At 37.1% G+C, this 27136-nt stretch overlaps 1 protein-coding gene across 1 annotated transcript in view; it reads right to left on the reverse strand.

The window, feature by feature from the left end:
• Positions 1-1535: 1535 nt before the first annotated feature.
• The window catches only part of il12rb1 (interleukin 12 receptor subunit beta 1), a 36676-nt gene continuing 11075 nt past the window's right edge, over positions 1536-27136 (reverse strand). Inside the window, exons 4-15 of the mRNA XM_056467660.1 lie at positions 23392-23528; positions 23272-23305; positions 20403-20540; positions 20235-20314; positions 18075-18294; positions 16605-16736; positions 16408-16503; positions 13914-14057; positions 11554-11703; positions 11343-11427; positions 9016-9091; positions 1536-2439 (exon numbers count right to left, since the gene is read on the reverse strand). Coding sequence (XP_056323635.1) covers positions 2089-2439; positions 9016-9091; positions 11343-11427; positions 11554-11703; positions 13914-14057; positions 16408-16503; positions 16605-16736; positions 18075-18294; positions 20235-20314; positions 20403-20540; positions 23272-23305; positions 23392-23528 — 1643 coding nt within the window. The 3' untranslated portion in view covers positions 1536-2088. The remainder of the gene's footprint in view (positions 2440-9015; positions 9092-11342; positions 11428-11553; positions 11704-13913; positions 14058-16407; positions 16504-16604; positions 16737-18074; positions 18295-20234; positions 20315-20402; positions 20541-23271; positions 23306-23391; positions 23529-27136) is intronic.

Consider the following 27136-nt stretch of genomic DNA (forward strand, 5'->3'; position numbering starts at 1 on the left):
TCTATCCCACGTATTCCAACCAACTTATAGATAACTGCTTAATTAGAATCCCATGAACTACTGCATCAAAGGATGCACTCAAGTCCAATAAGATCAGAGCTGAGGCATTACCAGCATAGCTGATTAAGTAAAGTCATTAACAACTCTCAAGAGTGCAGATTTATCTAATATATTATGTTTATTTAAAAATGAAATCAGCTGTAAATAAACCAACTCTAAAAACGTTGATGGATGTGGCAACTTTGAAATGTGGAGGTCATTTTTTTCATTCAAAAGAATCTAAGTTAGACTTTTTAAAGGTGCTATATGTTATTGACTCTTCTAAAGCATAAAAATACCATAATATGTTTGCAGATATTTAAGAAACATGCTATGTGATCATTCTGCTTTGAAAATGTGCATTCCGTGCTGGAATGTCTGTCTTTGTTTTGGTCATTTAACCCACCCAATTCCCCTTTAGCCAAATATATTTCAGCACCCCAGGTTGCCTTAGTGGAAAACCTCATATTTCATTCATTCAGTCAGTAGGGCTTTTAAAGTGTGCGTCTGCGACTGAACTGCGACCACCGGTGGACAGTAGCAGACTCCGAAATGAGATGCAGATTTAGAGTTCCACATGAAGTGATTATTAATTAGCAAATAATATAAATATTATGAACGTTAACATAGGTGAGCAGGTTACATTGTAACCGTGTGTCTTAACGACATGCGACATGAAAAGATATGCATTGATAAGCGGTTGTTTGCACCAGACGAAACAACAGAAATTTAAATACAGCCATTCAGAAGCACAGAATAGTGCACTTACTGTACTCCGACAAATGGTAAGCTTTATAATCTAATTAATACATATTAAACCTCTTTAACATTATTAAATGTACATGCTGAATCATTATGTGTTGGTTTGCATTATTTTACAGTTCTAAAGTTCCATTTCAAATGTTATTTTATTTTCAAGATCTGAGGTGAACTATCTGCTGCTGTTTTCAGTATATGGCAATACGTGTAATATAAAATGGCATCCAAACTCACATTATTAGCATTTAACACTGAATAAAGCACATATGGTGTACCTGAGGTGATCATTGTCATAGTTTTCTGTTGTTTTGGGTGTTACTTAGGACAAAAACTCCTTTTAATATGGAAAATATTCCTTTTATTTTGTGCCGTTGCTTTTAGTTATAACACGGTTGAAATCAGCCTTTAGGCTCGACAGTCAGGGACACTGCTGTTGGTCGTCAATCTGGCAAACTGAGCTTGGGTGTGTTTTAAACTACAGTAGGTGTGGAATATCTAGTTCATCCACTGGGTGTAAAACCTACATACTGCACCTTTAAATGGATAGTTCACCCAAAATTTAAAATTTCATAACTATTTACTCTCCATCATACAGTTTTAAACCTTTATGAGATTATTTCTTCCATTCAACACAAAAGAAGATATTTTGAAGAATGTTGGTTGCCATTGACTTCCAAAGAAGGAAATTAAATAACAGTGATAAGTCAATGGATGCCAATTACCTATTTTCTTTTGTGTTCAACATATAATAAAAGAAACTCTAAAAGGTTTTGAACAAGTGAAAGATGAGTCAATGATGACAAAATCTTTGAACTATCTCTTTAAAAAATAAAAATCCTTTGCAATTTAAAGGTCTCCATCTTCAAAAATGTAATCTCTGATGAGTGAAACTATGAATTTCCAAACTTCTAAAGGGTAGTGCACCTAGCTGTTATTTGCAGACTAACTGTAACACTATTACTAAAAACATCAATAAGCTGTAGGCTTTTATACGTAGACAGAATGTGAATTTGACGTCACTGACCACAACAAAGCATTAAAGTGGAGGTGTGTTTGTGGTCTCAGTAACTGCTGAGAATCATTCGCTGTTCTCAGAACTGGGTTATTTCCAGTCATATCTCTCAGGTGCACTTTAAGGGCACAAACAAATGAAGATAAAAGCTAAATACACCATAACTACAGTAGCTGCACAGTAGCTGTAGACACGCACACTGCAGACTGAGGAGGTTTGTTTCAGGTTGATCATTATCAGCACTCATTACACACAAAGCCAGACGTTTTTTGTCATGACTATAGTGACGTTTTGTCACACTCCTGAACTTTTGTTTCAAAGAACAGGCCATTTCTGTATGTGGACTCGTTGTCATTGTCTTTTATCGGACTATCTGTTGAGTGGAAAGGCTCTGGCAGCTGTAGCGTCTTTCCTCTGTAACTGGGGTTTGGATAGAAACAGGATTTCATAAAGCTCAAGTTAGTAACTTCACCCTCCTCACCTTCCTCCTCTTCCTCTTCAAAGACGACAAGCCCAAAGTTTTGCAGTATAGTGCTCTGTCCGGGAGTCACATTCTCTGTGGATTTGTTGAGTTCTTGACGCAGCAGGAGAACAAATTCATGCACCTCTTCTGTAATCTGCCTCAGGTCCTGCTAAACAAACATTTTTTATTTGGAATGCAGCTATACAGTCAATTTAAGTAAATATACAGTGGACCATAAATTCAAAATCATTTACTATAAATTCAAGTTTCATATTAACAGAGTAACAGCAGATTGTTTTTAAAGAATATTTCTCAAGTTACATATATTCTGTAGCAGAGTATAAAATTTTACGTCCATGATTTGGGCATCTGATTCAAATTTTGGACATTTTAATGATTCCTATAATAGTAAGCCTGGCTCACACTGTCATTTTTATAACCTTAATTGATTGTAGCTTGTCAGATGTGAATATAGTTCCCATGTCAAATTGTAAGATCTCAGTAGTCATAAAGTCATACTAAACAACAATCTACATTCACCAAACATGGACAAGCAATTAAAGTCATACAGAGTTTGACGTCATCCATTCATGAACATTCTTGTTTGTCCATATTTTTTTTTCTGAAATAATACCTCACAGCAAACATAAACTATCAGCAGTGTAAATTTAGCTTGCAACATACATTAATAATAAAACCAAAAAAAAATGTTTCTATGTGGTGGTTTGAAGTGTGGTGGTCTGATTGAGACATCAGATATGTCGCTACTGTTGGTTCTGGGTTTAAAGGTAGTTGTTGCTGAAGTGTCTGAAATCTTCTGACACTATCAGAACTTCATCAGAGGAAAAATTTGATCACAGCGGCCATTAAGTAGCTGTTTAACCAACAATTAAAGAGCACAGAATTTATCCTAGGATTAAAGAAATCAGTAACACTTTATTTTGATGGTCCATTTGAGTATAAGTAGACTGTCTGCTTAACATCTGTTGATACTGCACCTTCAACCGATATTTAACTGACTATAAGAAACTTTGTAAGTACATGTCCACTTACACTAACCCCAACCTAACAGTCTACTTATAATCTAATGAGAATTAGTTGGCATGTGGATGCAACGTAACTTAAACTCAACAAACGGATCATCAAAATAAAGTGTGACTAAGGAATCTTTTAGGATTTCCAAATTTGTCTCAGATGACCAAATCGAGGCTATAATCTTACAGTGCTTTAGTCTAAAATCTGTGGTCCTTGATCAATAGGGGTGTAGTAATGGTACATGTATTTTTCCCAAATCGTCATGGTACGAAGCTCACAGATCGGTTAACATGCTCGCAAGATGAATAGTCAGTCCAGATGTTCAGTGACTGTTAGACAGAAAAAGCCACAGCAGTGCAACAACTGGAAAGACTTTCGCAAGGAACACATATTTGTGTGTGAAAACGCGACACAGCATCGCCCAGGAGTGGTTTCGCCATTTTGCGGTGGCCATGCTAACTTGCTAACTTAAGTTCAGTCATTGGGGGATGAGCAAATTGTACAACTGTACTAATGACGATTTCATACAAATTTGCCACTAAATCAAAAAGTTATGAATTGCCATGAAATAGCACTGGATTTACAGTATGACAAATGTGCACCACTGCTGTGAAAGTTAAAATCGTTTTATCTTCACGCGGCTTCTAAAAACGCAGTGCTGCAATAGTTGTTGTTGTCAGTTGTCCACTGCACCTGCTGTTATGGATGGATACAGTGTTGCATTTTCATTAAAAGAGAAAGTTTAATACAGTTTCCTGATTATAAAGTTTTATCTTTTATTATTGTGTTTATTTTGTACTTTTGCTTTACAAGATGCACTTCAGTACTGTAGTTGATTGTGACAAAACACGTCTGTCTGTTCAATATAAAAAAAAGCAAATACTGAAGCTTTGCTAATATTCCTGTTGTACCGTATACCCGTACCGAACCATGACCCCAAAACCGAGGTACGTACCGAACAGTGACTCCAGTGTACCGTTACACCCCTATTAACATGTTTACCAACAGCCAATGGCCTTTGCAATCAGATTTTCCCCTACAATGAAGTTCTGGCAGACACTTTCATTCATTCAAACTATGCTTGATGACAAACATCACGACAACTTCAATCCATCTAAAAGAAATTCTGATTTATGACATTTTATGAGTAAAATGTATGCTACAGATTGTTTATGTTTGCTGTGAGGTATCATTTAAGATCTAAACGAGTCATGGATTGATGTCGTAAAACTTCATATGAGTCTTGCGTCTGTCTGTGTTTGGGGTTTGATTGTCGTTCAGACTGACATTATGAAAACTGATCTTATTGTGTGACAGGTTCTCCTGATGAAGTCCAACGGGACACTTTCAGTCATAACAAGAAAAATCTTTCTAAATTTGTAATTTCTAGAATGTTGCATCATCACGGTCACTAACTCAAGTCTCACAAAAAGGCTGGTCATACACAAAAGACAAATGGAGAGAAGAATAATGCAGTGGCCAAATCTATAATCAGTAGAAAGAATCAAATGGCTAAACAAACCATTGCTGAGGTTTATGTTGCGTGGACAAAAACTAATCCGAAATCCACTTTAGTGATAAAAGCAAGTTTAATTTTCTTGGGTTCAATGTCATCAGACTGGGAAAATACTAAACCCAAAGTAAGTAAAGTCAGTGAAAAGTGGACATTAACCTATCATGGTTTGTTGGATGTTTTGCAAATGCAAAGTGAATGCAACATGCAGTCATTTCACTTTGTTCATCACTTAATAGGCCAGCAACTTTAGTGCAGAACAAGGAGTACATTTACAAGGACACCGATAATTTTAATATGATTAAGAGAATTCTCTGATTAAGAGTCTACCATGTAAACAGCGATTTAAAAAAAATTAATATGATTAAAGTCATCATCAAACTAAACAGAAGTGCAGTACTGAGATGTAAAAACCTTTATCAAACTATTATCATTGTGTAGGTATCAAATTCCATTAAAACAACACTCTTCCACCAGTTCATACTCGCATCCAATATTTCGTTTGTCACGTTTGCATGCATGAATGAAAGTCAAAGTGCCAAACTGCAGTTAAAGTCAGCAAACTAAAACTGAAACACCCGAAATTACATGACACTCCGGAGGAAATGTGAATAGCGTGGTGACGCAATGACGTTGATTGATCTACGTGCTATATAACATGTAAAACAGGATCATAAAAGGAACATTCAAAAAGCAACTCATGTAAACACCTTAATCATATTTTTGTCTTATTCAGATTATGGCAAATAATTCGATTACTGATGTCCATGTAAACGTAGTCACTGAGCCCTTCACAAAGCAAAATGAGTAAAGAAGTTCCTTTAAGCTGAAAACATAAAAATAATGAAATTGCCAGTCTAGAGTCCTGATCTAAACCTAGTTGAAATATTCTGGATAAAGCTTGGGACACAATAACAATGTGAAAGCACCAGCAGTGAAAAATAACAAATGTGTTATCACCTTATGCTGATTGCATCTGACCCTGTCTGGACCAAAAAACTGCACATAAAAACACCAAGCGGAGGACAGCCGACTGAGACTAGAACATAGTTCTGGGAAACACCCCCACACAATGGGCAATTTAGTTTATCCAATTTACCAACAGTACACCCAACCCAGGCTCATTCTGAAAATGTAGCGCTATATACATTTCACGTTTTCAGATGTTACCACATTCTCACCCTGTTATTTACTTGTTTATTTTATTTTTTGGCTTCTGATTTTGTCTTACCCACTTTCTGGATCCGTTCTTCATGCTCATGGTCAACTCCGCTCTGTATCTCAAGTCTGCCGACATCAAGGCAAGCTACTGGACAAATTGGTAACAGCGGGAAAGCTGTCCATATGGAGATAATCAATCAGCTGGTAAGGTCAAAAAGGAAAAGGCGTCATCCCGCCCCATATCGTTCGTTTTAAAGACGAAATGCAGCCATACGTACTTCTTGCTACATAATTCGAGATCTACAGAAATGTATATAGGGCTACACTTTCAGAATGAGCCTTGATGTTCACGGGAAGAACATACAAACTCCAGACAGAATGGCCTATTAATCCAGCTGGCACTTGAACCAGCAACCTTCTTGCTGTGAGTTAACCATGCTAATCACTTAGTCACCGCGCCGTCCATTTTACATACGTTTTCACTGTACTTTTTCGCTCATCACAGAAGTTAAAGTCAGAGTTAATATGGTGCTTGCGCAAATAAGTCTGACAATATGAAAATACATACTGTTTGCAAATTTTTAAGAAAAATTGACAGCCAGCTTCTTTGTTTTCCCTTTTGACTTGCTTTGCTTCGTAGTTTTCATTTTGAACACCTAGTCAGAGTCCGATTCTACATGCTAAATATTGCAAACTCTCACCAAATTATAGAAGACAACAAACAAATCTGCTCAAAAGTTGCTTCAATAATCATCAGCTTGGTGTGTCCTGTCCATGAAGGGATAGTTCACCCCAAAAAATGTATTGTCATCATTTACTCTCCCTTCAATTGTTCAAAACCTGTTTGACTTTTCCCATCTGTTTGAACAGAAAAGAAGACTTTAGCGAGGCAGAGAGTTGCGATAGTGGAATGAGGCCGGTGGTGTGAGTTTTAACTAGTGTTACATTTGTGCTACAGGTCTCACAGAGGAGCTCTAGAAACATAAAAGAAGAAGAGACGACAGTAGAAGATGAGAAAGAACCAGGACTGAAAGATGTTATATTTGGTTTCAGTTTCTGTTTAAACAGAGTTTGTGAGGGGCTGTTGCGGACCATTTGTTTTGTATTTATTTTGTTACTCATGTGTGCTGTTTTCCCGTCTCCTTCTTCCCTTGTACAATGAGTTTTAAACCATATTACAAAGATATTTTGAAGATGTTGGAAACCGATAACCAGTGTTGGGGGTAACGCGTTAAATGTAATGTAAGTTATGTAATAATATTACTTTTCCAAAGTAACCAGTAATATAACGAATTACTTTTAAAAATAGGTAATATTGAGTTTTCTTTAAAAAATATAACATAGGTTACTTTTTACCTTGCTTAGTTGGCTTTTACAAAATATATTGCTGAATAATGAGAGAGCGTGCAATGAGAGAGCATGCTGCGAGGGAACAGACAGTCCAGCCTGATCTCACAAGAAAACATAAGTATTTTAAGTTTTGTCAGTTTAGTGGCTAATTCATACAAATTCGATCAAATTTAGTCGTATGAAATTGTACGATTTTAAAAAGGAGGCGTGGCACCTAACCCTACCCCAAAACCCAACTGTCATTGGGGGATGAGCAAATCGTACTAAATTGTACAAATTAGATCATACGACTTCATACGAATTAGCCACTAAATCAAAACGTTACAAATTGCTGTGAGATTGTGTTGGACAGTCGGCTCGCACTCATCATCATCATCAGGTCTCTTTTTTCACAGCAGATGAGTCAGTGTACTGTTCTAGTAACTGAATAATTCGGGATATTGGTTTATTTCGAGTCAGAGGGGGTATCCGGTATGTTAGTACTTACTGAAGACGCAAACCGTTTCACGACAACTCCGTTTCATTTAATGAACTGGTTCAACCGGTTTCCTTAGAAGATCCAGTTAAAACAAACTATTCATTCGCGAATCGCCCGTCATCACTACAGTCAGAAACAGAAACAATGGCAGGCCGGAGACTTACATTTTTGCAATGGATTCTTGCTATTTTGAAGTCATGGAAAAAAAGAAGTCTATTGTCGTTAAGTGTAGATTATGTGTAAGTAAAACTTTTGACAATTGCAAGAAACACGACATTGAAAAAAAAAAACAAGCACTGCACCAGCACCCCGCCTCCAGCTAAACAACAAATGATTGACATCAGATCAAGTTCTCCAGGTAAAACAATTAATTCGACTAAACTGAAAAAAATGGTTATTGCTTTTATTGTTATTTTATTGTTATTAATGTATAGCTCTGGGCTCAGAAAGGTCTCAAAATATAATTGCTGTCGTGTATTTGTCTGTACCCTTATTTACACATGACAATTGCATTCATTCAATTTCTTTTCAGCTTAGTCCCTTTCAAAATATAATTTTATATGAAGGTTCTATAGGTGGTTGATATATGCAGTCCTTCTCTATAAAAAAGGGGAAAAAACACCTGCAAGTTCTGAAAGAGATCAAACCTCAACCAGGTAAGGACAAGTAACGCAAAAGTAACTCAAAAGTAATATAACGCATTACTTTCCATAAAAAGTAACTACAGTAAGTAACACAATTAGTTACTTTTTGGGGGGAGTAACTCAATGTTGTAATGCATTACTTTCAAAAGTAACTTTCCCCAACACTACCGGGAACTATTGATTTCCATGGAATTTCTTTTTCCGACTATGAATGCCAGTGGTTGCAGGTCATGAGTAGATTTTTTTTTTATCTCCAGTGTATCTCCGACTTTTATTTAGTTTCACTTTCTTTAGTAGTACAACTGTGTCATTTGTGTAAATCTGTGAAATTCTGTGCGATGATTTTGCATAGTTTTCCTCTTTCTGTTAGCTACTTAAAGTTCCATCACTGCAAATGCGCTGATGTGACATGTGGTTGGCATTTTGACCACACACTGGCATATTTTCTTTCTGAGTAATTTGGGTCATTTTAATGTGCAATGTAAGCAGTCTTACCTTTTTAAAATCATTCGTTTGTTATGTTGGAAATAGGTTTGAATTCTTCAGATGTGTGTTGCTCACCTGATCTTGTGGATAAAGGAATTCTGCTGCATCAACCACAGGACTTGGTACAACAGGACACAGTTTACGCTTAAATCTGCAAAGCAAAGAGACAGTTATGAAATTTAACAGATAAATACCTTACTGTTTAGCTGATGATGCAATTCTATGTATACATGTAAAGAAGAATTGATGAGAGATGAATGAATTCAATAGACTGGGGTCAATTATTCCACTAATACTATGGTTGTCTTGTGTGGTAAAACATCACTTTTAAGTTAGAAATGGTGGTTTGAGCCATTGATAACAGACTAATGCAGTTATTTGTACAATTATTGAGAGAGAAAGAGATTAATAGCAACAGTGTGCCTATTAATAGTTTAAAACTATCTGCACCATTAACACCTCATTAGTAAGAAATCTCATGTAGCTTTTAAATGTTTCATTGATAAAATCACTTTTATTGATAAAATATTTTCTGGATTTAAGTAGTAAAATAGTAAAAAAAAAATTGAAAACATTTAGAAAATAAAATTCAATCAGTAAAATCTTTATATTTGAGAATAAAGTACAAAAAATATGGCAAATACAGGATAAAAGTTGTAATTCTTTGTCAATACAGTCAAAATTATGTGAATACAGGTGTCATACGTTGACAATAATGTCAAAGCCCTGGGCAAAATTAAAGTTCAAACCAGAATCAATCATTAATCATTGAAGACTGAAACAAAAAATATTATTAACATATGACTGATGTTGTAAAATATTGAAAATGAAGTCAAAATTATGTAAACATAAACAATTTTAAACAATAAACAATAAACATAAACAAATTTTTCAAATTTTTGAGAATTTGAGAAAACTAATTGAATAAGTATTATGCTGCGTGGGCGACGCGGTGGCGCAGTAGGTAGTGCTGTCGCCTCACAGCAAGAAGGTCGCTGGTTCGGGCCTCAGCTGGGTCTGTTGCCGTTTCTGTGTGGAGTTTGCATGTAGTGATCTGCGCGCGACTAAATTTTGAATCACGCTCGCACCCGCCAGGTTTTAGTCCGAACCCGACCGCTCCCGCTTATGTTTAGCATTCGTTGTCCTGCTGCCCGACCCGCTCCGTTTTCTACCCACCGCGCCCGTTCCCGCTAATGGGCGGGGGAGAGAACAAAACCGAAAACCACCCAGCTATACAGAGTCCAGACAGTCTATAACACGCTGTCGGTATAAACACACACACACACAGCACCAAGCAAGCCAAGCAAGTGATACACACTCACAGATAGCAACATCATGCTCTCTCTCATTCACACACACACACACACACACACACAGATAGCACAAAGCTCTCTCTCTCTCATTCGCGCACACACACACACAGACAGCAACAAACAAGCTAAACGTAGCATCACGCTGTCACACACATACAAATGTGTGCTCTCTCGCTTGCTCGGGAGTCGGGAGCGATAATGTTAGACTGCCCGATCCCGTCCAAAAATACACCAGTTACCGACCGCTCCCGCGCTTTATTCGGAAATTTATTCCCGCGCCGAAAGAAATCTGTTCTGGTCCCGCGGCTCTGTACCGCGGGAATGCAGACCTCTTTTTGCATGTTCTCGCTGCGTTCGCGTGGGTTTCCTCCGGGTGCTCCGGTTTCCCCCACAGTCCAAAGACATGCGGTACAGGTGAATTGGGTACCCTAATTGTCCATAGTGTATGAGTGTGAATGGATGTTTCCCAGAGATGGGTTGCAGCTGGAAGGGCATCCGCTGCGTAAAACATGTGCTGGATAAGTTGGCAGTTCATTCCGCTGTGGTGACCCCGGATTAATAAAGGGACTAAGCCAAAAAGAAAATGAATGAATGAATGCAGTGTTCACACCAGACGCGGCTGAAGCATCAATTGCGAATGATTTACAAGTCAATACAAAGAATAGACATCCTGCGGCGCGAATTGAGCATTTTGGCTTACCACACGAATCACGCGATTCGTTCGAGTTTGAAAATCTGAACTTTTTTGGATATTTGTGTAAAATATCCAATCACGTGTCAACCACCAATCACGTGGATCGAGCTCACCGTTGTTAATATTAGGAGGAAAAATATATATTTATGCTTTTTTGGAGTCAAACACTTTGGACAATACATTCAAATGTTACAAGACCAACGTCATACTGTATGGCAAGCTGTTATTCACATTGTAATATTTTGAGAATGTACTCAGACCAGTTGTGCTCAATGGCAATCAAACCCGCGACCTTGATTTAGTCATCTCCATGTGCTCTGCCAATCAAGCTACCGTTCATACACAGTAAAGCACATTGGCCGTCATTCAGTTCATCTGGGTTACAGTAATCTCACCTCCTGGCAGCAAAAGAGCAGATTAAAGTACACAAGAGGGCAACCACGCAAACGCTCAGGATGGTCTGGTCCTGCCATGATAAGCCTAAATGAAAAGGGCAGAACATTTGCTGTTGGCAGGTACATTCTTTTTGTGCTATTCCATTGTTCATTTAAATCTTTCAGTTCTGCTGCGACATTTTCTCCTTTTCAAATGACTGTGTTTCAGTACCTATTTCTTTTATTTGTGTTTCAATGTTGACCGTGGTGTTTGGCCCTTTGCCAGCATTTGTTGTTCCAGCTATAGAAATGGTGTAAGAGGTCCCTGGGTGGAGGTTCTTGATCAGGAAGCTGGTTTTATCTGCTGGGACTTTATGGAGGGCTGAAGGAAGAGGAACAGAAATACTTCTTTTATTTATTTGTTTCCTTTCAGTTTCTGTATTTTGTGATTCATGATTTTATTTTATTTATCTATGCATTTGAATTGCATTACACAACTCTGATCTTTCTTCCAACCATTTTTAATCTTGAAAAGTCTGAAAAGGTGATTTTTATTAACATTTTGAATAGTTTAAAGTGATATATTGCCTGGGTTGGTGTTGTATATTATGGTACAACAACCTTGTATTAAACTGCCAGTACATGCACTGTAATTTTACAGACTTATTTTACTATATATTGTTTCTTATACATTATATTATTTCAGACTACTACAATGTTAATAAAAGTCACTTTGTGAAACTGTAGAGTTCAAATTTCAACATTAAAAGTGGACAGAGATCAACATCCTATTGTGGACATCAGGCAGGGACGAACAGGCTCACATGATCTGCCAAAATGCTATGCTTTAGCATAATAGCTTTGAAAACACAGTCCCTCCTCTGTCGTCCAAAGCCATGCCTCCAGAAATCACATACGCGCACCTTAAAGATGACAGTAGTCAATCCACTATCATGTCATTTGCCAGTTAGAAAGCTTTATAGTACTTTATAATACTACATTTCTGAATGAAAAACTGTATTATATCTTGCATGTTTTCAGTCGTGTAGCAAGCAAATGTGCAAGCAAATGCCTCACTCTCTCATGCGCTTTGTCCTAAAGTGACTACTGTATGCTTAGTGGTTGGCCAGCAACGTGCTGAAATTACACTTTTTACTAAGCCTTACTTACATGCTACTTCAGACTGAATATTCAAAGTAGCATGGTAAACAATACAGGGAGGTTGGCAACAGGTTGTCGTTGTTCAAAAATGAACTAATGTGAACATAAAAAGTAAAGGAGGCTAGGTGGCATTGCGCTATTTACTGATGTTTTGTTGTTAAACTAAATGAAAATCTACATTATCGATGTTGTAAAAAGTCCCTTATTAAACTGAAATAGTCATATCAATCTTTCACCAGAAGATTTCAGTGGCTGAACAATGCTTCGTTGCATATAACCCATTCTTAAAACAACAAAATCTACATAAACTTTGCGTGACTAAAATAGATTTAAAACAAAACATTACCTGTGTAAAAGAAATATTTCAGCCATGGTGTTATTCCTCCTCAAAAGTAACTCCAATATTGATTTAGCATTTTAAAAAGTTTTGATTGAGCATTTGTTTTTACCGCTCTCACTCTTTCTGCTGTGTGCACGTGAACATGGTGTGCGTGCACACACAAACAAACAGTGGATCTGCGTGAACGGGGTGTGCAGATGTACAAATCCACATTTGTTGACAGACAGTTTGGGCTACTAATAAGAAATATGGGAATTACCAGTCTGACCATTATTAATTGGATGAACATTTTTTTTGTTTTTCTGCTTTACCCAGAATATAAAAATATATATAAATACATTTAGATAATTTTCTTTAATCATTACTATTGGAATGTGTAGAGAATTTTAACCAGCACAACAAAAATGTTTCTGAAGACAATCGCCTAATGCACCTTTAATGCATTTACTAACCCGAACAAACAACGATTACAATATTTGTTCAAGTTAGTTAATGAAAATACAGTCGTTCATTGTTAGTTCATGTTAACTCACAGTCCATTAACTAATGTTAACAAGCATGAGATTGGATGTTAACATTGCATTGATGAATGCAGAATTATGATTAATAAATGCTGTACAAGTATTATTCATAGTTGATTCATGTTAGTAAACACATTAATATAAAACTAATGTGATAAATTTATGGACGGTTGTAGGTTTTATGTGGGCCTATACTGTCAAAAATGACTGAATGTTTTTCCATATTTTGTGATTCATGGTATTTCCCTTGTCATGAACCTGGTTTGATCATTAAGTCTTTCCCTTCTCTGTCGACTTTTTCTGTTATTTTACTGACTTATTATTTTATGTTTCATCTGAAGTAAAAAAAACTATGCTTAGACTCCATTCAATAGAGAATAGCATAAATGGAAACATGAACATCAAATCTTTTTGAAAAAACTAAAAGCTTTCAAAGTCAGGGAAAGGTCTTTTTTTAAGTTTAGTTATAATCTTGCCAGTAAAAAGACATAAAGATAATTTATTTTATACATAATGATTCTTACAAACAGGGTCAAAAAAATGAATGGTCAGTGAAAACTTTCGCTTTACTTGTTTTTCCATGTCCAGATATCCAGATGATATAATGCTTTAGAAATCCTCGCTGCTCAGCCACAGGAATGTGACGCCAGTTCAGCACCACTGATTCGTGCGTCAAGTCATTAGTATTTACACCGCCTGGACCTTTAACAGGTGCTGAAACAAAAGCAGACACAACGTGCTGAAAATATGAAAAACATACAATTCTTGCTATTAACAAAGTATTAACTGTAACTTGCATATATAAACTCCTAATTTGCTGCTTATTTATAGTTAGTTGGTAGTAGTTAGGTTCGGGCTAGGGATGTAAAAAAAAGATCATGCAGACTATGTTCTTTATAAGAACAAATAAACAGCCAATATCTTAACAATTGGTAAGTAATAAGCCGCTAGTTAATAATAGGAGTTGGTACTTTAAAAAGTGTAACCAAAATTAGAAATAACTATAAATACTTTTATTGTTCTTCGACTCTTAAGTACACTTTTTTGGAGGGTTAAAAGTCGCTTAAGTTAAAATGCATTCAATTATAGTGTAAAATATATATTTTAATGTGCTAAACTGCAACTCCATCATCAGAAAATTAATGACTTTTTATTTATGTATTTGTGTATTGGGGTAAATACAATTGGCATTAAATTTAATTTAATTTATTCACTGTGTGTCATCGTATTTGGATGTATAATATTAAGTTAAAAAAAATAAATAAATCTTAAGTTCAAACATATTAGGCCACTTTATTAGGTACATCCCTTCCAACTACTCATTAATGCACATTTCTAAACAGCCAATCACATGGCAGCAAGTCAGTGCATTTAGGCTTGTAGATATGGTCAAGACAATCCACTGCAGTTCAATCCAAGCATCAGAATGGGCAAGAAAGGTGATTTAAGTGACTTTGAACATGGCATGGTTGTTGGTGCCAGACTGGCTGGTCTGAGTATTTCAGAAATTGTTGATCTACTGGGATTTTCACACACAACTATCTCTAGGATTTACAGAGAATGGTCTGAAAAAGAGAAAATATCCTGTGAGCGGCTGTTCTGTTGGCGCAAATGGCTTGTTGATGCCAGAGGTCAGAGAAGAATGGCCAGAATGCTTCGAGCCTATAGAAAGGCAACAGTAACTTAAATAATCACTCGTTACAACCGAGGTATGCAGATGAGCATCTCTGAACGCACATGTCAAACATGTCAAACCTTGAAGCGGATAGCCAACAGCAACAGAAGACCACACCTTTTGGGAACAAATCTGCAGCAACTGCGTGTCTCATGTCAATATGGACCAAAATTTCGGAGGAATTTTCCAGCACCTTGTTGAATCTAGGCCCAAGGGGGGCCCAACCCACTACTAGTAACGTGTACCTAATAAAGTGCCCGGTGAGTGTATAGATTTAACATAAATGCAACCATTAATACACATTCATGTTTTTGAAAATAATACATTTATTCACATCCTAGCTTTGTGCTGTTATGTCACAGTAAATTATATGTTAATGCACTATAATTGCTTGTCAGAACATTAAAATATTGCATTAAAACATTTTCAATACAATGAAGGAATAAAGAAAGTAGTTTATTTATTTTTTATCATTTGTGTAATATAAATTACACGAACCAAATCTGAGCCATATCAGTTACTGGCTAAAGGATTGATTGATTGATTGATTGATTGATTAAACTATGTATCTACTGATGAATATTTGATATTGTAATTTTTCACTTTATTTACAGTGCATCCGGAAAGTATTCATAGCGCTTCACTTTTTCCACATTTTTTTATGTTACAGCCTTTTTCCAAAATAGATTAAAATAATTTATTTCCTCAAAATTCTTCACACAATACCCCATAATGACAATGTGAAAAAGATTTTTTGAAATTGTTGCAAATTTATTAAAATTGCTTTTTGAAAATATAAAGAATATTCAAGAATGACTAAATAAGTGATTTCAAAGTTCAAAGACAATCCTGTCTCTGAAGATTAGACAATTCCTTTGTCTTCATGCTTGGTTTGTGCTTTGACATGCACTGTCACCCTGGGACCTTATATAGACAGGTGTATGCCTTTTCAAATCATGTCCAATCAACTGAATTTACCACAGTTGAACTCCAATTAAGCTGCTGAAACATTTCAAAAATGATCAGTGGAAAGAGAATGTACTTGAGCTCAATGTAGAGCTTCACGGCAAAGGTTGTGAACACTTCTGAACATGTGATTTTTCAGGTTTTTATTTTTAATAAATTTGCAACAACTTCAAAAAAAACTTTTTTTCACATTGTCATTATGGGGTATTGTGTGTAGAATTCTGAGGAAATAAATGAATTTAATCCTGTTTGAAATAAGACTGTAACAAAAAAATGTGGAAAAAGTGAGGCGCTTTGAATATTTTCCGGATGCACTGTACATTCAGATATTATCTTATGCAGCATACTTAATCTTTGCCAACAATAATAAATTAAGAACACTGTTAAATATAATAAAACAATTATATTAAACTTGTGTGGTACCTCCTTCTTTTGAGTAAAAGGGACACATCTCAGCAGTTTGATGTTTTTTGCTAAAAACGTGAAGAATGTAATAATGACGTACAAACTTCTGCACTTCTGTAATTAATACAAGAGACACTCATTAGCATAGAGAAAACTTGCTAATCTGACACATGTAAAATAGTGCTCAACACTAAATAACAGAGTTCAATCTGCACCATTTTTAATGTCCTTGGCCAATTTCTCTCTGGATTTTTTTACTGTGTTTGGTAGGATCTCGCCGTCTTCCATCTTGTACCATTCTAAGCATATTTTCTTAGCCTTGGTGATATTTGTGAAAGTGACACATTCTGAAAATGATAGATCAACAAAATCATATATGAATTGGCATTTTCCAAAAAAAATTTAAAAAGGCAGCTTTGATTTTCAGAATTATGCCCAACAATATGGTTGAAACTTAAAAAAAATGTACATTTGATAAAAAAAATAAAAAGAACCATGGTTATGTGAACAAAAAAAGCATTAAAAAGGTGTCATGCAGGGAATTCTGGGAAAGTTAGTTTATAGTTATTCACCATATATTTACGTACTTTCAGGTTTGTTTGTTTTTTTGGATTAGAAGTAATTTATGAATTAACACAAACCTTACGGCTGCATCATTTTAAACACACAAAATGAAAGTCCAGATATGGAATAAAACTTTTACTCAATTAAATGTACAACTATCTGGCTGAAAATATACTAAAAAGTAAAGTAAAATAAATTAACTAATTAAAATAATGCAGCATTTAATTTCGCACCTAAGTATTAAACAAGTAAAAGTAGGTTATTAAAATGAAAAATGATAGAAACAAATTATTCAAATTATTGATTCATCATTTTAAATCATAATTATTAATAAACAGGTACAGAAAAATGAGTAGAAACCCCTGGAAAATTCTATGTTTCTCAGGATTTTTTGGATTCGATATGAGTTTGAGTAAAAAAATAAATAAATTTCTTACAAGATCATAATATTTCTTACAACTCTTAAATAAAATAATTGTAATTTATGTTTTATTTTACATCAGAAAATGTCTGTTGGTCATGGGTAATCTGGAACTGGTGTGTGAGTACGGTACATGATGGGATATTTAGTTCAGTTAAGTGGCAGATGTGTAGTTGGGTGGATGATAGAGAGTCTTTCCAGTGATCTGCAAAGACTAAATTGCTGGTGATCATAACAGTCATCTAAAAATGAATGTAAATGAATGTAAACATCCGAAAACAAGGGCCTTTTTAGTTATTTTTATGGAAAACAGCTCTTAACGACAACATATTTATTGTAAATTTGAAATTAATAATCAGTGGTTTTGGTAAGAAAAAAAAAAAGTTTTACTCAAATATTTACTCAAGCATAACTACAAATAATGAATCTAGAAGAGACTTGTCAAGTGTTTTTTTTTTCCCTGTATAAGTTAAAACAATGCAAAACACATTTAAAATGAAACGAAGTAAATATGAAGTAAATAAACCAACAACTAACTTTTGTGCTTAAATGAAATTGTAAGAAGTAAAAACTACAATTTGTTTTTTATAAATGTACTTAAGTGAAAGTAGTCAGTAACCCAGTGAATTACAAATCTCCCAAAAATAACACTGAAGTACAGCAATCAAGTAAAAACACTCAAGTACATAAAACTCCTCACCGTTTTGGTGTTTCACAGGAGGAATGATGATCTTCTGTGGTGCTGATCTTCCAACCTTGTTAGTTGCAATAATGGAAATCCTGGCCTCTGAATAGGTTACTGAAATGTTAAATGTTTGATTCAAAGTCGAGAGTTGAATTCTCTTGGGTTTTCCACAAGACCAAAGAGAGAGGTTCATATTATAAGTCACACCTCCAACAGTCTCTTCTGCAGATGTGGCCTGGAGAAAATGACATTTGAGCATCCATCATATCAAATTTCAACACTAAAAATAAATCTGTAAATTTTACAGTAAAAAATGGCAGCTGTGGTTGTCAGAATTTAACAGTTAAAAAAACTTGTAAAATAAATTAGTAAATAAAAATTAAAAAGTGTGTAAAATAAATTCAAGAATTTTACATTCTCATTCATTCTTTTTCCTTCGCCTTAGTCCTTTAATTATCTGTAGTCGCCAAATACACACTCGATTACACTCATACACTACTGACAATTTAGTTAATCCAATTTACCTATAGTGCATGTCTTTGGACTGTGGGGGAAACCAGAGCACCTGGAGGAAACCCACACCAACGCGGCAAGAACATGCACACAGACTGGCTCAGCCGGGACTTGAACCAGCAACCTTCTTGCTGTGAGGCAACAGTGCTAACCCCTGAGCTACTGTGCCACCTAATTTTACAGTAAATTACCGTATTTCGTTGATTACAGAGAGAATATAATAACAAGAAACTAAAAAGAACCATAATAATTTTTGGCTAAGTCCCTTTATTAATCCGGGGTCACGACAGCGGAATGAACCGCCAACTTATCCAGCATATATTTTACGCAGCAGATGCCCTTCCAGCTGCAACCCATCACTGGGAAACACCTATACACTTATTCACACACAAACACTACAGACAATTTAGCTTACCCAATTCACCTATAGCACATGTCTTTGGACTGTTGGTGAAACCCGAGCCAACACAGGGAGAACATGCAAAATCCACACAGAAATACCAACTGACCCAGCCGAGGCTCGAACCAGCAACCTTCTTACTGTGAGTCGACAGCGTTACCCAATGTGCCACCGTGTTTATGGTTATTTAGAATATATTAAGGATACTTACTGTTACCTAAACTGCAAAAAAATCTATAAAATTTACAGTAAAAAAAATGGAATTTAATCATTAAAATACGGTAAGAACAAAAAATTAATTCCTAGGTTTTACAGTAACTTGCTGTATTTCATAATTATTATTATGTTTATTTTTTATCATACAGCAATGTTTTGAAGTACTAACAGCTACAGGCCAAAATGCAACCATAAGCATGTGGGGATAAGAAAGTTATAATAAACCAATGCTCATCACATGCAACTGTTCTTACAAGCAGAGAAACATATACAGAAGACTCTCATTCACTGAGCTAACACCATCATGGTAACACATATAAAATTAATGCAAGAAACATTACTTATCGACATTAAAATAACACTTTAATGTGCATTTTCATAAGAGAAAAGACCCCTAAAAAGAACCATAGCAATGTCAACAAAAGATATGAATAAAAAATTAAGTGTCATGCAGGAAATTCTGGGAAAGTGATGGTTATTTAACATGTTATGGAAAGTTTAGCACTTTTACAGTTTATTACCATTAAAATCACAGATAATTTTCAACAGTATATACACTTAAAAATGAATCACTATGAGGTTTATTATTAACTGTTTGAAACCTTTAGATTTTATTTGTCAGGGTTTTTGTATGTTGTCAGATTCCTTCGAATCAATCAAAATCTGTTAAATTTTTTTAGATTTAATCAGCTAAGAGACGTAAATAAGGTATAAATATATCTAGCTGTAGAAAAAGATCCAATTAGTTAAATTCTATGGGAATGGTGTACTTAATATTCAAGGGCTAAATTGACAAAAATTGAAAAAATAATAAGCAGCACTTAAAACACATTTTATGTATTGATATGATTACATAAATCTTGTTCTTATTTGATTCAATTTTGTTTAACTAACAAATATAAATCACAAGGTTTATTACCTCAGTTATGTTAAAAGTATGCAATGCAAAGGGATGGACATTTTTATAATCGTAATCAGAATACATACATCTTATTTGTTATGCTTATTTTTTATTATTATAAGGACATTTGGCCTCTTATACTTACAGCCCAGGTGATTTTAATATCCCTGGTACCATTTGACCAAACTTTTTCCTCCAAGTGTATTACAGGTGGAACGTGGATTTCTGCAGAAAGGTGTTACATTTATTAAGAGGTTTTTTCTTACTTAAAAATGGCTTTTACACTGTGAAATTAACAAAGATGAATACAAACCTAAGGGAATATCCGTCAGTGCGCTCCAGTCGCTCCACAGAGAATGTGAGTCATTACACTGAGGTGAGTGTAGTTTGGCCTGCCGCCTCAGCTGGATCTGGTAGACAGTCTGGTTCTGTAGAGGTAGTGTGTATAAATCTACAGAAACAATCATTTCCATCAGTTTTTGGACACAATCTTCCAATAGTGAGATAATTAAAGGGTTTATCATTGGGGTGTAACAAACATTCAAAAGAATGCTAAAGTACAGATAATGAGCAAGAATTTTATTATCTCAAATAAATGCATCTTGCCAAAAAAGGACAGCTTCAAATGATTGTATATAAAAAGTAAAAGTAGCAAAAATAAATAAATAAATAAAATAAAAAAATCAAATGAGAGGCGGAATTCTTTTCATCAAATTGAATTATTTTCGTATGCAAAGTTGAATAAATATCTTAAAGTATTCTATCAGTATACAGACAAATAGGTTAAAGGTGGAAACAAAAACACATATTTGAAGTACCAATGACAACTTTTAAAATGCTGCCGAGTGGAAGATAAAAATATAAATACTGCAGTCCTTAATGGATAGTCTGTTCTTTTATAGTAAGATCATGAAGCTTGATTTAAAAAAGATTTAACATAAAATGTAGAATTTTTTTAAACATTTGTTACTCCTTGTCATTTTTGGAGAAAAAATAAGTAGCAATAAATGACAACACTTTCCTTTTAAAGAGCCCCTATTTTGCATTATAAAAGGTCATATTTTGGTTTTGGGGGTCTCCAACAACAGGCTGATATGCATGAAATTCAAAAAACACTTTCATTGTCTTATAATATGCATTTATTTTGACCTAATTATCCCAATGACTCTTATATGATTCGTTCAGCGATTAATTTGTTCCCAAACCCCTCCTTAGTGCGATGCTAATCTGCGCTGATTGGTCCGATGACCCAGTCTGTTATGATTGGTCGACTGGGTTCAGCGCGAGACAGAGAGAATTGCCAACCACGGCTTATCACCTATTTTGAAGTAGTCAGAGTGCAGAGTGTACAGTATGTGTGAGCCCAATGCAGGAGTGCATTAAAACAAGGCAGTTTAATACCAGCATATTGCTCTATTCTAAATCATAAGTAAAAACAGTGACACACATTCAGTATTAATCCACACAATGTCAAAAACTGAACTATTTTGAAACTTGACAGCTGCACATGTGTAGGAACAGGTGACGGTGGCAATAGCTACGACAATTGGCAGTGGTTCACGAGCTCACGAATGCATTTAAATGCGTAAACAAAATGGCACACGTCACGTTTTCAACGTAGTTTTAGGCGTGATATGAGAATAAAAAGAGTTAACCAGAAACACTACAAGTGGTTACATGTAACAAAACACAATTAAATACATAAGTTAAAAAATAAAAAATAAAACATAAAAAATAAAGAGGCAACCATTTTTAAATCGCACTTAATTCTAATTCTAGCAACCACAGCTGCCAATTTTTACCGTAAATTTTATAAATTTTTTTGCAGTTTAGGTAACAGTAAGTATACTTAATATATTCTAAATAACCATAAACGCGGTGGCACATGGGGTAACGCTGTCGGCTCACAGTAAGAAGGTTGCTGGTTCGAGCCTTGGCTTGGTCAGTTGGTATTTCTGTGTGGATTTTGCATGTTCTCCCTGTGTTGGCACGGGTTTCACCAACAGTCCAAAGACATGTGCTATAGGTGAATTGGGTAAGCTAAATTGTCTGTAGTGTTTGTGTGTGAATGAGTGTATAGGTGTTTCCCAGTGATGGGTTGCAGCTGGAAGGCCATCCGCTGCGTAAAACATATGCTGGATAAGTTGGCCGTTCATTCCGCTGTCGTGACCCCTGATTAATAAAGGAACTTAGCCAAAAATTGTAAATAAATCTGTAATGTTAAGTTGACGCTGACAAGGGAGTGCGGATCCAAATGCAGGTTTATTAAGAATAGTCGGACAAGCAACTGTCAAGACAGGGGCAAACAGATGTATACAGGAAATCCAGAGTCATAAAACTGGCGGATGGTCATAAGGGCAGGCAGCAGACAGGACTAAACAAACAAAACAAAGCAAGGGGCAAGGCAACCGCATCATAATGTTCACTATTCAGTTTAACAAGACTCAGCAATGAAAGTCTCAAAGTGAGCCATATATATGTGTAGTGTAATCAGTCCATAAGCAGCATCAGCTGTGTGAGTCTACTCAATGGAAACTTGGAGCAGGTGTGTGTGTGTGTTGCATGACTGGATCTTGTAGTCCATATACAGACAGATTTATAGTCCGTTAGCGAACTGTGTGTTTGTCAGCGATCTGCAGCTGCTCGATCACTGGTGATTGTGACAAAATTGTATGATTAATTTGATATTATTATTATTATTATTATTATTATTATATTACAACAATAGTAGAGAAATTAATAAAAAAACTTTAATTAAAATTTACACACGTAAATACATAGATTCAATGATGGGCTAAAAATCTGAGGAAATTGTGAATTTCTGTGCGCGCAGATTTCATGTGGGCCTAGCGATTAGTTACTTTCAAAAAGTGAGTAAAAATTGTGTTTTTACTTATAAAAGTCAATAAACCCATTGACTTCATTTTTATAATTATGCAGTTTGTATATATAAGGCAAAGAGTTTACTCGCTTTAAAGTAAAGTTAATTGCTTTTTACAATGAAAAAACAAACAAAAAAATAAGTACGGAACAAGTAAAAGGTGAGTAGATGATCAAATATTTTTTTTGGGGTGAACTATTCATTTGAGTCTTGTTTATTAGAAACATAAAGATCATTGTAATATGCAGCTGCCTTATTTTAGCATGTGAATCAATTGAATGAACAGCTTAAGATTTCTTACCTTTGTAAGTGTTCTCCTTAGTTTCAAATGTCGCCTGCAATTTTAGAACATATCAAATATTATCAAAATACCACATTCACTTCAAGCCATCAGAATATCAGAATTTCTGAAGCATCTTACATTCTGCCATTCAGAGCCTCTCTCCCTCCATCTGATCTCATATATAATGCTCTTATTATCCTTCGGTTCGTCCAGACTGAGAAACAGGTTTCCAGCTGACCTTTCCATGCTGGCAATGTTAGGTTTACTGTATTTGACTGTTGAAAAATTAAGAGTGAGTACATGTTAGGGAGAAAAATACAGAAAATAGATATTTCATGCAAATTTTTATTTAACAGAGTAAACACATTACAAATATACAAATTAGACTAAGCTGAAAGAAAAAGCTTATTCAGGAGGCAGAGACTATCAAATATTGGTACAGTGGAAGTCGTTAAGTCTCTAAGACTACATGTGCCTAAATAGAAATACACACACAAACATTAGTTTTTTTAGAGATGACTTGATATATTTTATATTAGTGTCACGATCCCCAGCAATCGTAACTCGCAAGATCGCTGGATCCCATTCACAATAACTTCTACAAATCCGCCATTTCTGGACTACATTTTCATACCTGCACTTCGCTCACTTACACACACACACATACACACACACACACACACACACACACACACACACACACTTCCTCATTCTGACTGATTACACTCTCACCACCTGAGGATTGTCAAAGACTGATTACACACACTATTTAAACAGCACACTCACTCATTCCCATGGCCGAGTCTTGTTTTCTGTTATAGTGACATTACAACGCGTTTCTTTTGTCTTGTTTCTCCGTGTATTTTCCCTAGCCTTGTTATCTAGTTATCCCTGTCTGCCGCCTGCCTTTCGACCTCTCGCCTGATCCTTTGACTACGATTCTGGACTGCCTTCATACATCTGTTTGCACCCGTGTTGACCATTGCTTGCCTGACTACCCAATAAACCTGCACGTGGATCCGAACACTGTTGTCTGTGTCACTCCACGTGTTACAGAAGACTCGGTCAAACAATGGGTCCAGCAGGAGCTCAACTCATGCGTCTTCGTCAGGGATATCGCTCTATCGAAGACTATGTTGAGGACTTTATTCGGGTAGCCCACCTAACATCTATGGACAATTTGTGCCTGATGATATTTTTCCATGGTGGGTTATCTGAGCCCCTTTATTCAGGCATGCCACTGTACGAACCCCACTGGACATTAGAGAAGTGTACAGCGTGACCAGAGGACAACAGGGCTCGCTGTACACTCCACCGAGACATTAATGCTGGCATCACCATCTCTCCAGTCTATGGTACATCGTCCGACAAGATGGCCGCCTTCAGTCCTCCAGCTCACAAGATGGCCGCCTCCAGCTCACAAGATGGCTTCCTGTCCCGAGTCTGTTCCTGAAAGGCCATTGCCAGAGCCACTACTGCCAGTGCTGCCAAAGCTACCAGAGCTGCCAGAGTCGATGCCGCCACTAGAGTCAACGGCGCCAGAGCTGCCAGAGTCGACGTCGCCAGAGCTGCCGCCAGAGTTGCCGCCGCCGCCAGAGTTGCCAGATTCGACGACGCCGCCGCCAGAGCGGCCATCGCCGCCAGAGCTGCCAGAGTTGCCGCCGCCGCCAGAGCTACCAGAGCGGCTGCCAGAGTCGCCACCGCCGCCACAGCTGCCAGAGTAGCCGCCGCCGCCAGAGCTGCCAGAACCATTGCCATCAGTACTGCCAGAGCTGCCAGAGCCACTGCTGCCGCCGCCTGAGTATAACGAAGAATCCGAGCCGCTGCCTGAGTCACACGAAGGTTATGAACCGCCGCCTGAGTCTCACAAAGGGTCCGAGCCGCCGCCTAAGTCACACGAAGGGCTTCCACGGCCTCAGGACTTCCCAGAGCCGCCAGAGCCAGGTGATTTCTCTATGCTCCTTGAACCCAAGCCTCCAGATCCACTGGAGTTAAAAGATCTGCCAGTACTCCTTGAATCCAAGCCTCTTGACCCACTGGGGTTGAAAGAACTGCCGGTGCTTCTTGAACCCAAGCCTCCTGATCCACTGGAATTAAAAGAATTACCAGTACTCCTTGAACCCAAGCCTCCTGATCCACTGGAGTTAAAAGAACTGCCAGTACTCCTTGAATCCAAGCCTCCTGACCCACTTGGGTTGAAAGAACTGCCAGTACTCCTTGAACTCAAGCCTCCTGATCCACTGGAGTTAAAAGAATGTCAGTACTCCTTGAACCCAAGCCTCCTGAACCACTGGAGTTAAAAGAACTGCTAGTACTCCTTGAATCCAAGCCTCTTGACTCACTGCAGTCCCATGATCCAGGGCCTCCACATCTCCAGGCCTACCACAGTTCCATGATCCAGGGCCACTGCAGCTCCAATCTCCAGGCCCTCCGCAGCTCCACGCTCCAGGACCTCCGCAGCTCCACTCTCCAGGCCCTCTGCAGCTTCACGCTCCAGGCCCTCCGCAGCTCCACTCTCCAGGCCTTCCACAGCTCCACGCTCCAGGCCCTCCTCAGCCCCATTTTTCAGGTACGCCTCCACTGCATGGTCCTGGCCCTTCATCCCTCCCCCTGTTCCACCTCTACTCCACCTCCTGCCTGAACAGTATTAGGAGTGTCTGGAAGCCACTCCTTAGAGGGGGGGCTCTGTCACGATCCCCAGCGATCGTAACTCGCAAGATCGCTGGATCCTATTCACAATAACTTATGGACTACAAATCTGCCATTTCTGGACTACATTTTCATACATGCACTTTGCTCACACACACACCCATGCTTTCTCATTCTGACTGATTACACTCGCACCACCTGAGGATTGTCAAAGACTGATTACACACACACTATTTAAACAGTACACTCACTCATTCCCATGGCAGAGTCTTGTTTTCTGTTATAGTGACATTACAACGCGTTTCCTTTGTCTTGTTTCTCCGTGTATTTACCCTAGCCTTGTTATCTAGTTATTCCTGTCTGCTGCCTGCCTTTCGATCTCTTGCCTGATCCTTTGATTACGATTCTGGACTGCCTTCATACATCTGTTTGCACGTGGATCTGAACTCTGTTGTCTGAGTCACTCACCGTGTTACAATTAGTTTATATTTTATATCAATTATTATTCAAAACTTTTTCAATAAAGCTTTTGGAAAAATAATATCAAGTTTTTCTTCAACACAGGCTCATTATGAAAACGTAGCCCTGCAGACGTTTCTGGACACAGCGAATTACGTAGGCGGAGGTACGTATGGCTGCATTTAATTTTTTAAACGAACGTTACAGGGTGGTGTGACGCCGTTCCTTTTCCCGCTTACCAGCTGACCGCTTACCTCCGTATGGACGGCATTCTGGCTGCAACCAGTTTGTCCCGTTAGCGCACCACGTACGTCAGCGGATTTGAGATGCAGAGAGGAGTTGACCACGAAGATGGGGGTTCGAGTTCGGTGAAGAGCAGTTCCAGAAAGCAGGTAAGACAAAAACAGAATCCAAAAAAAAAAAAAAACAAGTGAATAGCAGGGTGAGAATGTGGTAAAATCTGAAAACGTGGTAAAAAAAAAAAATCAGACGAGGGCTTTTATTTTTTTGGATTGTTTTTGAAACGTGTTGGTTGGGTTTAGGGAAGTGGGTCACTGGGTCGATCAACAAAATTGGTTGGGTTTAGGGGAGGGTGGGTCAGCCGATCGTTCGCTCAGTCAGTCAGAAAGTCTGTCAAAAAGTGAGTCGACAGCGGTCTCTGGTGGGTTTACGTGAGAACAGCAGGTGCGAATGGCACTCGAAGGAAATTTGAGATGTCAAAAAGCGTACACAGAAACCTCTGGCGGATTCGCAAAAAGAAAAACTGCAGAAAAAC

This window comes from Danio aesculapii, chromosome 11 (assembly GCF_903798145.1).
Source record: "Danio aesculapii chromosome 11, fDanAes4.1, whole genome shotgun sequence".
In the NCBI taxonomy this organism is placed as follows: Eukaryota; Metazoa; Chordata; class Actinopteri; order Cypriniformes; family Danionidae; genus Danio; species Danio aesculapii.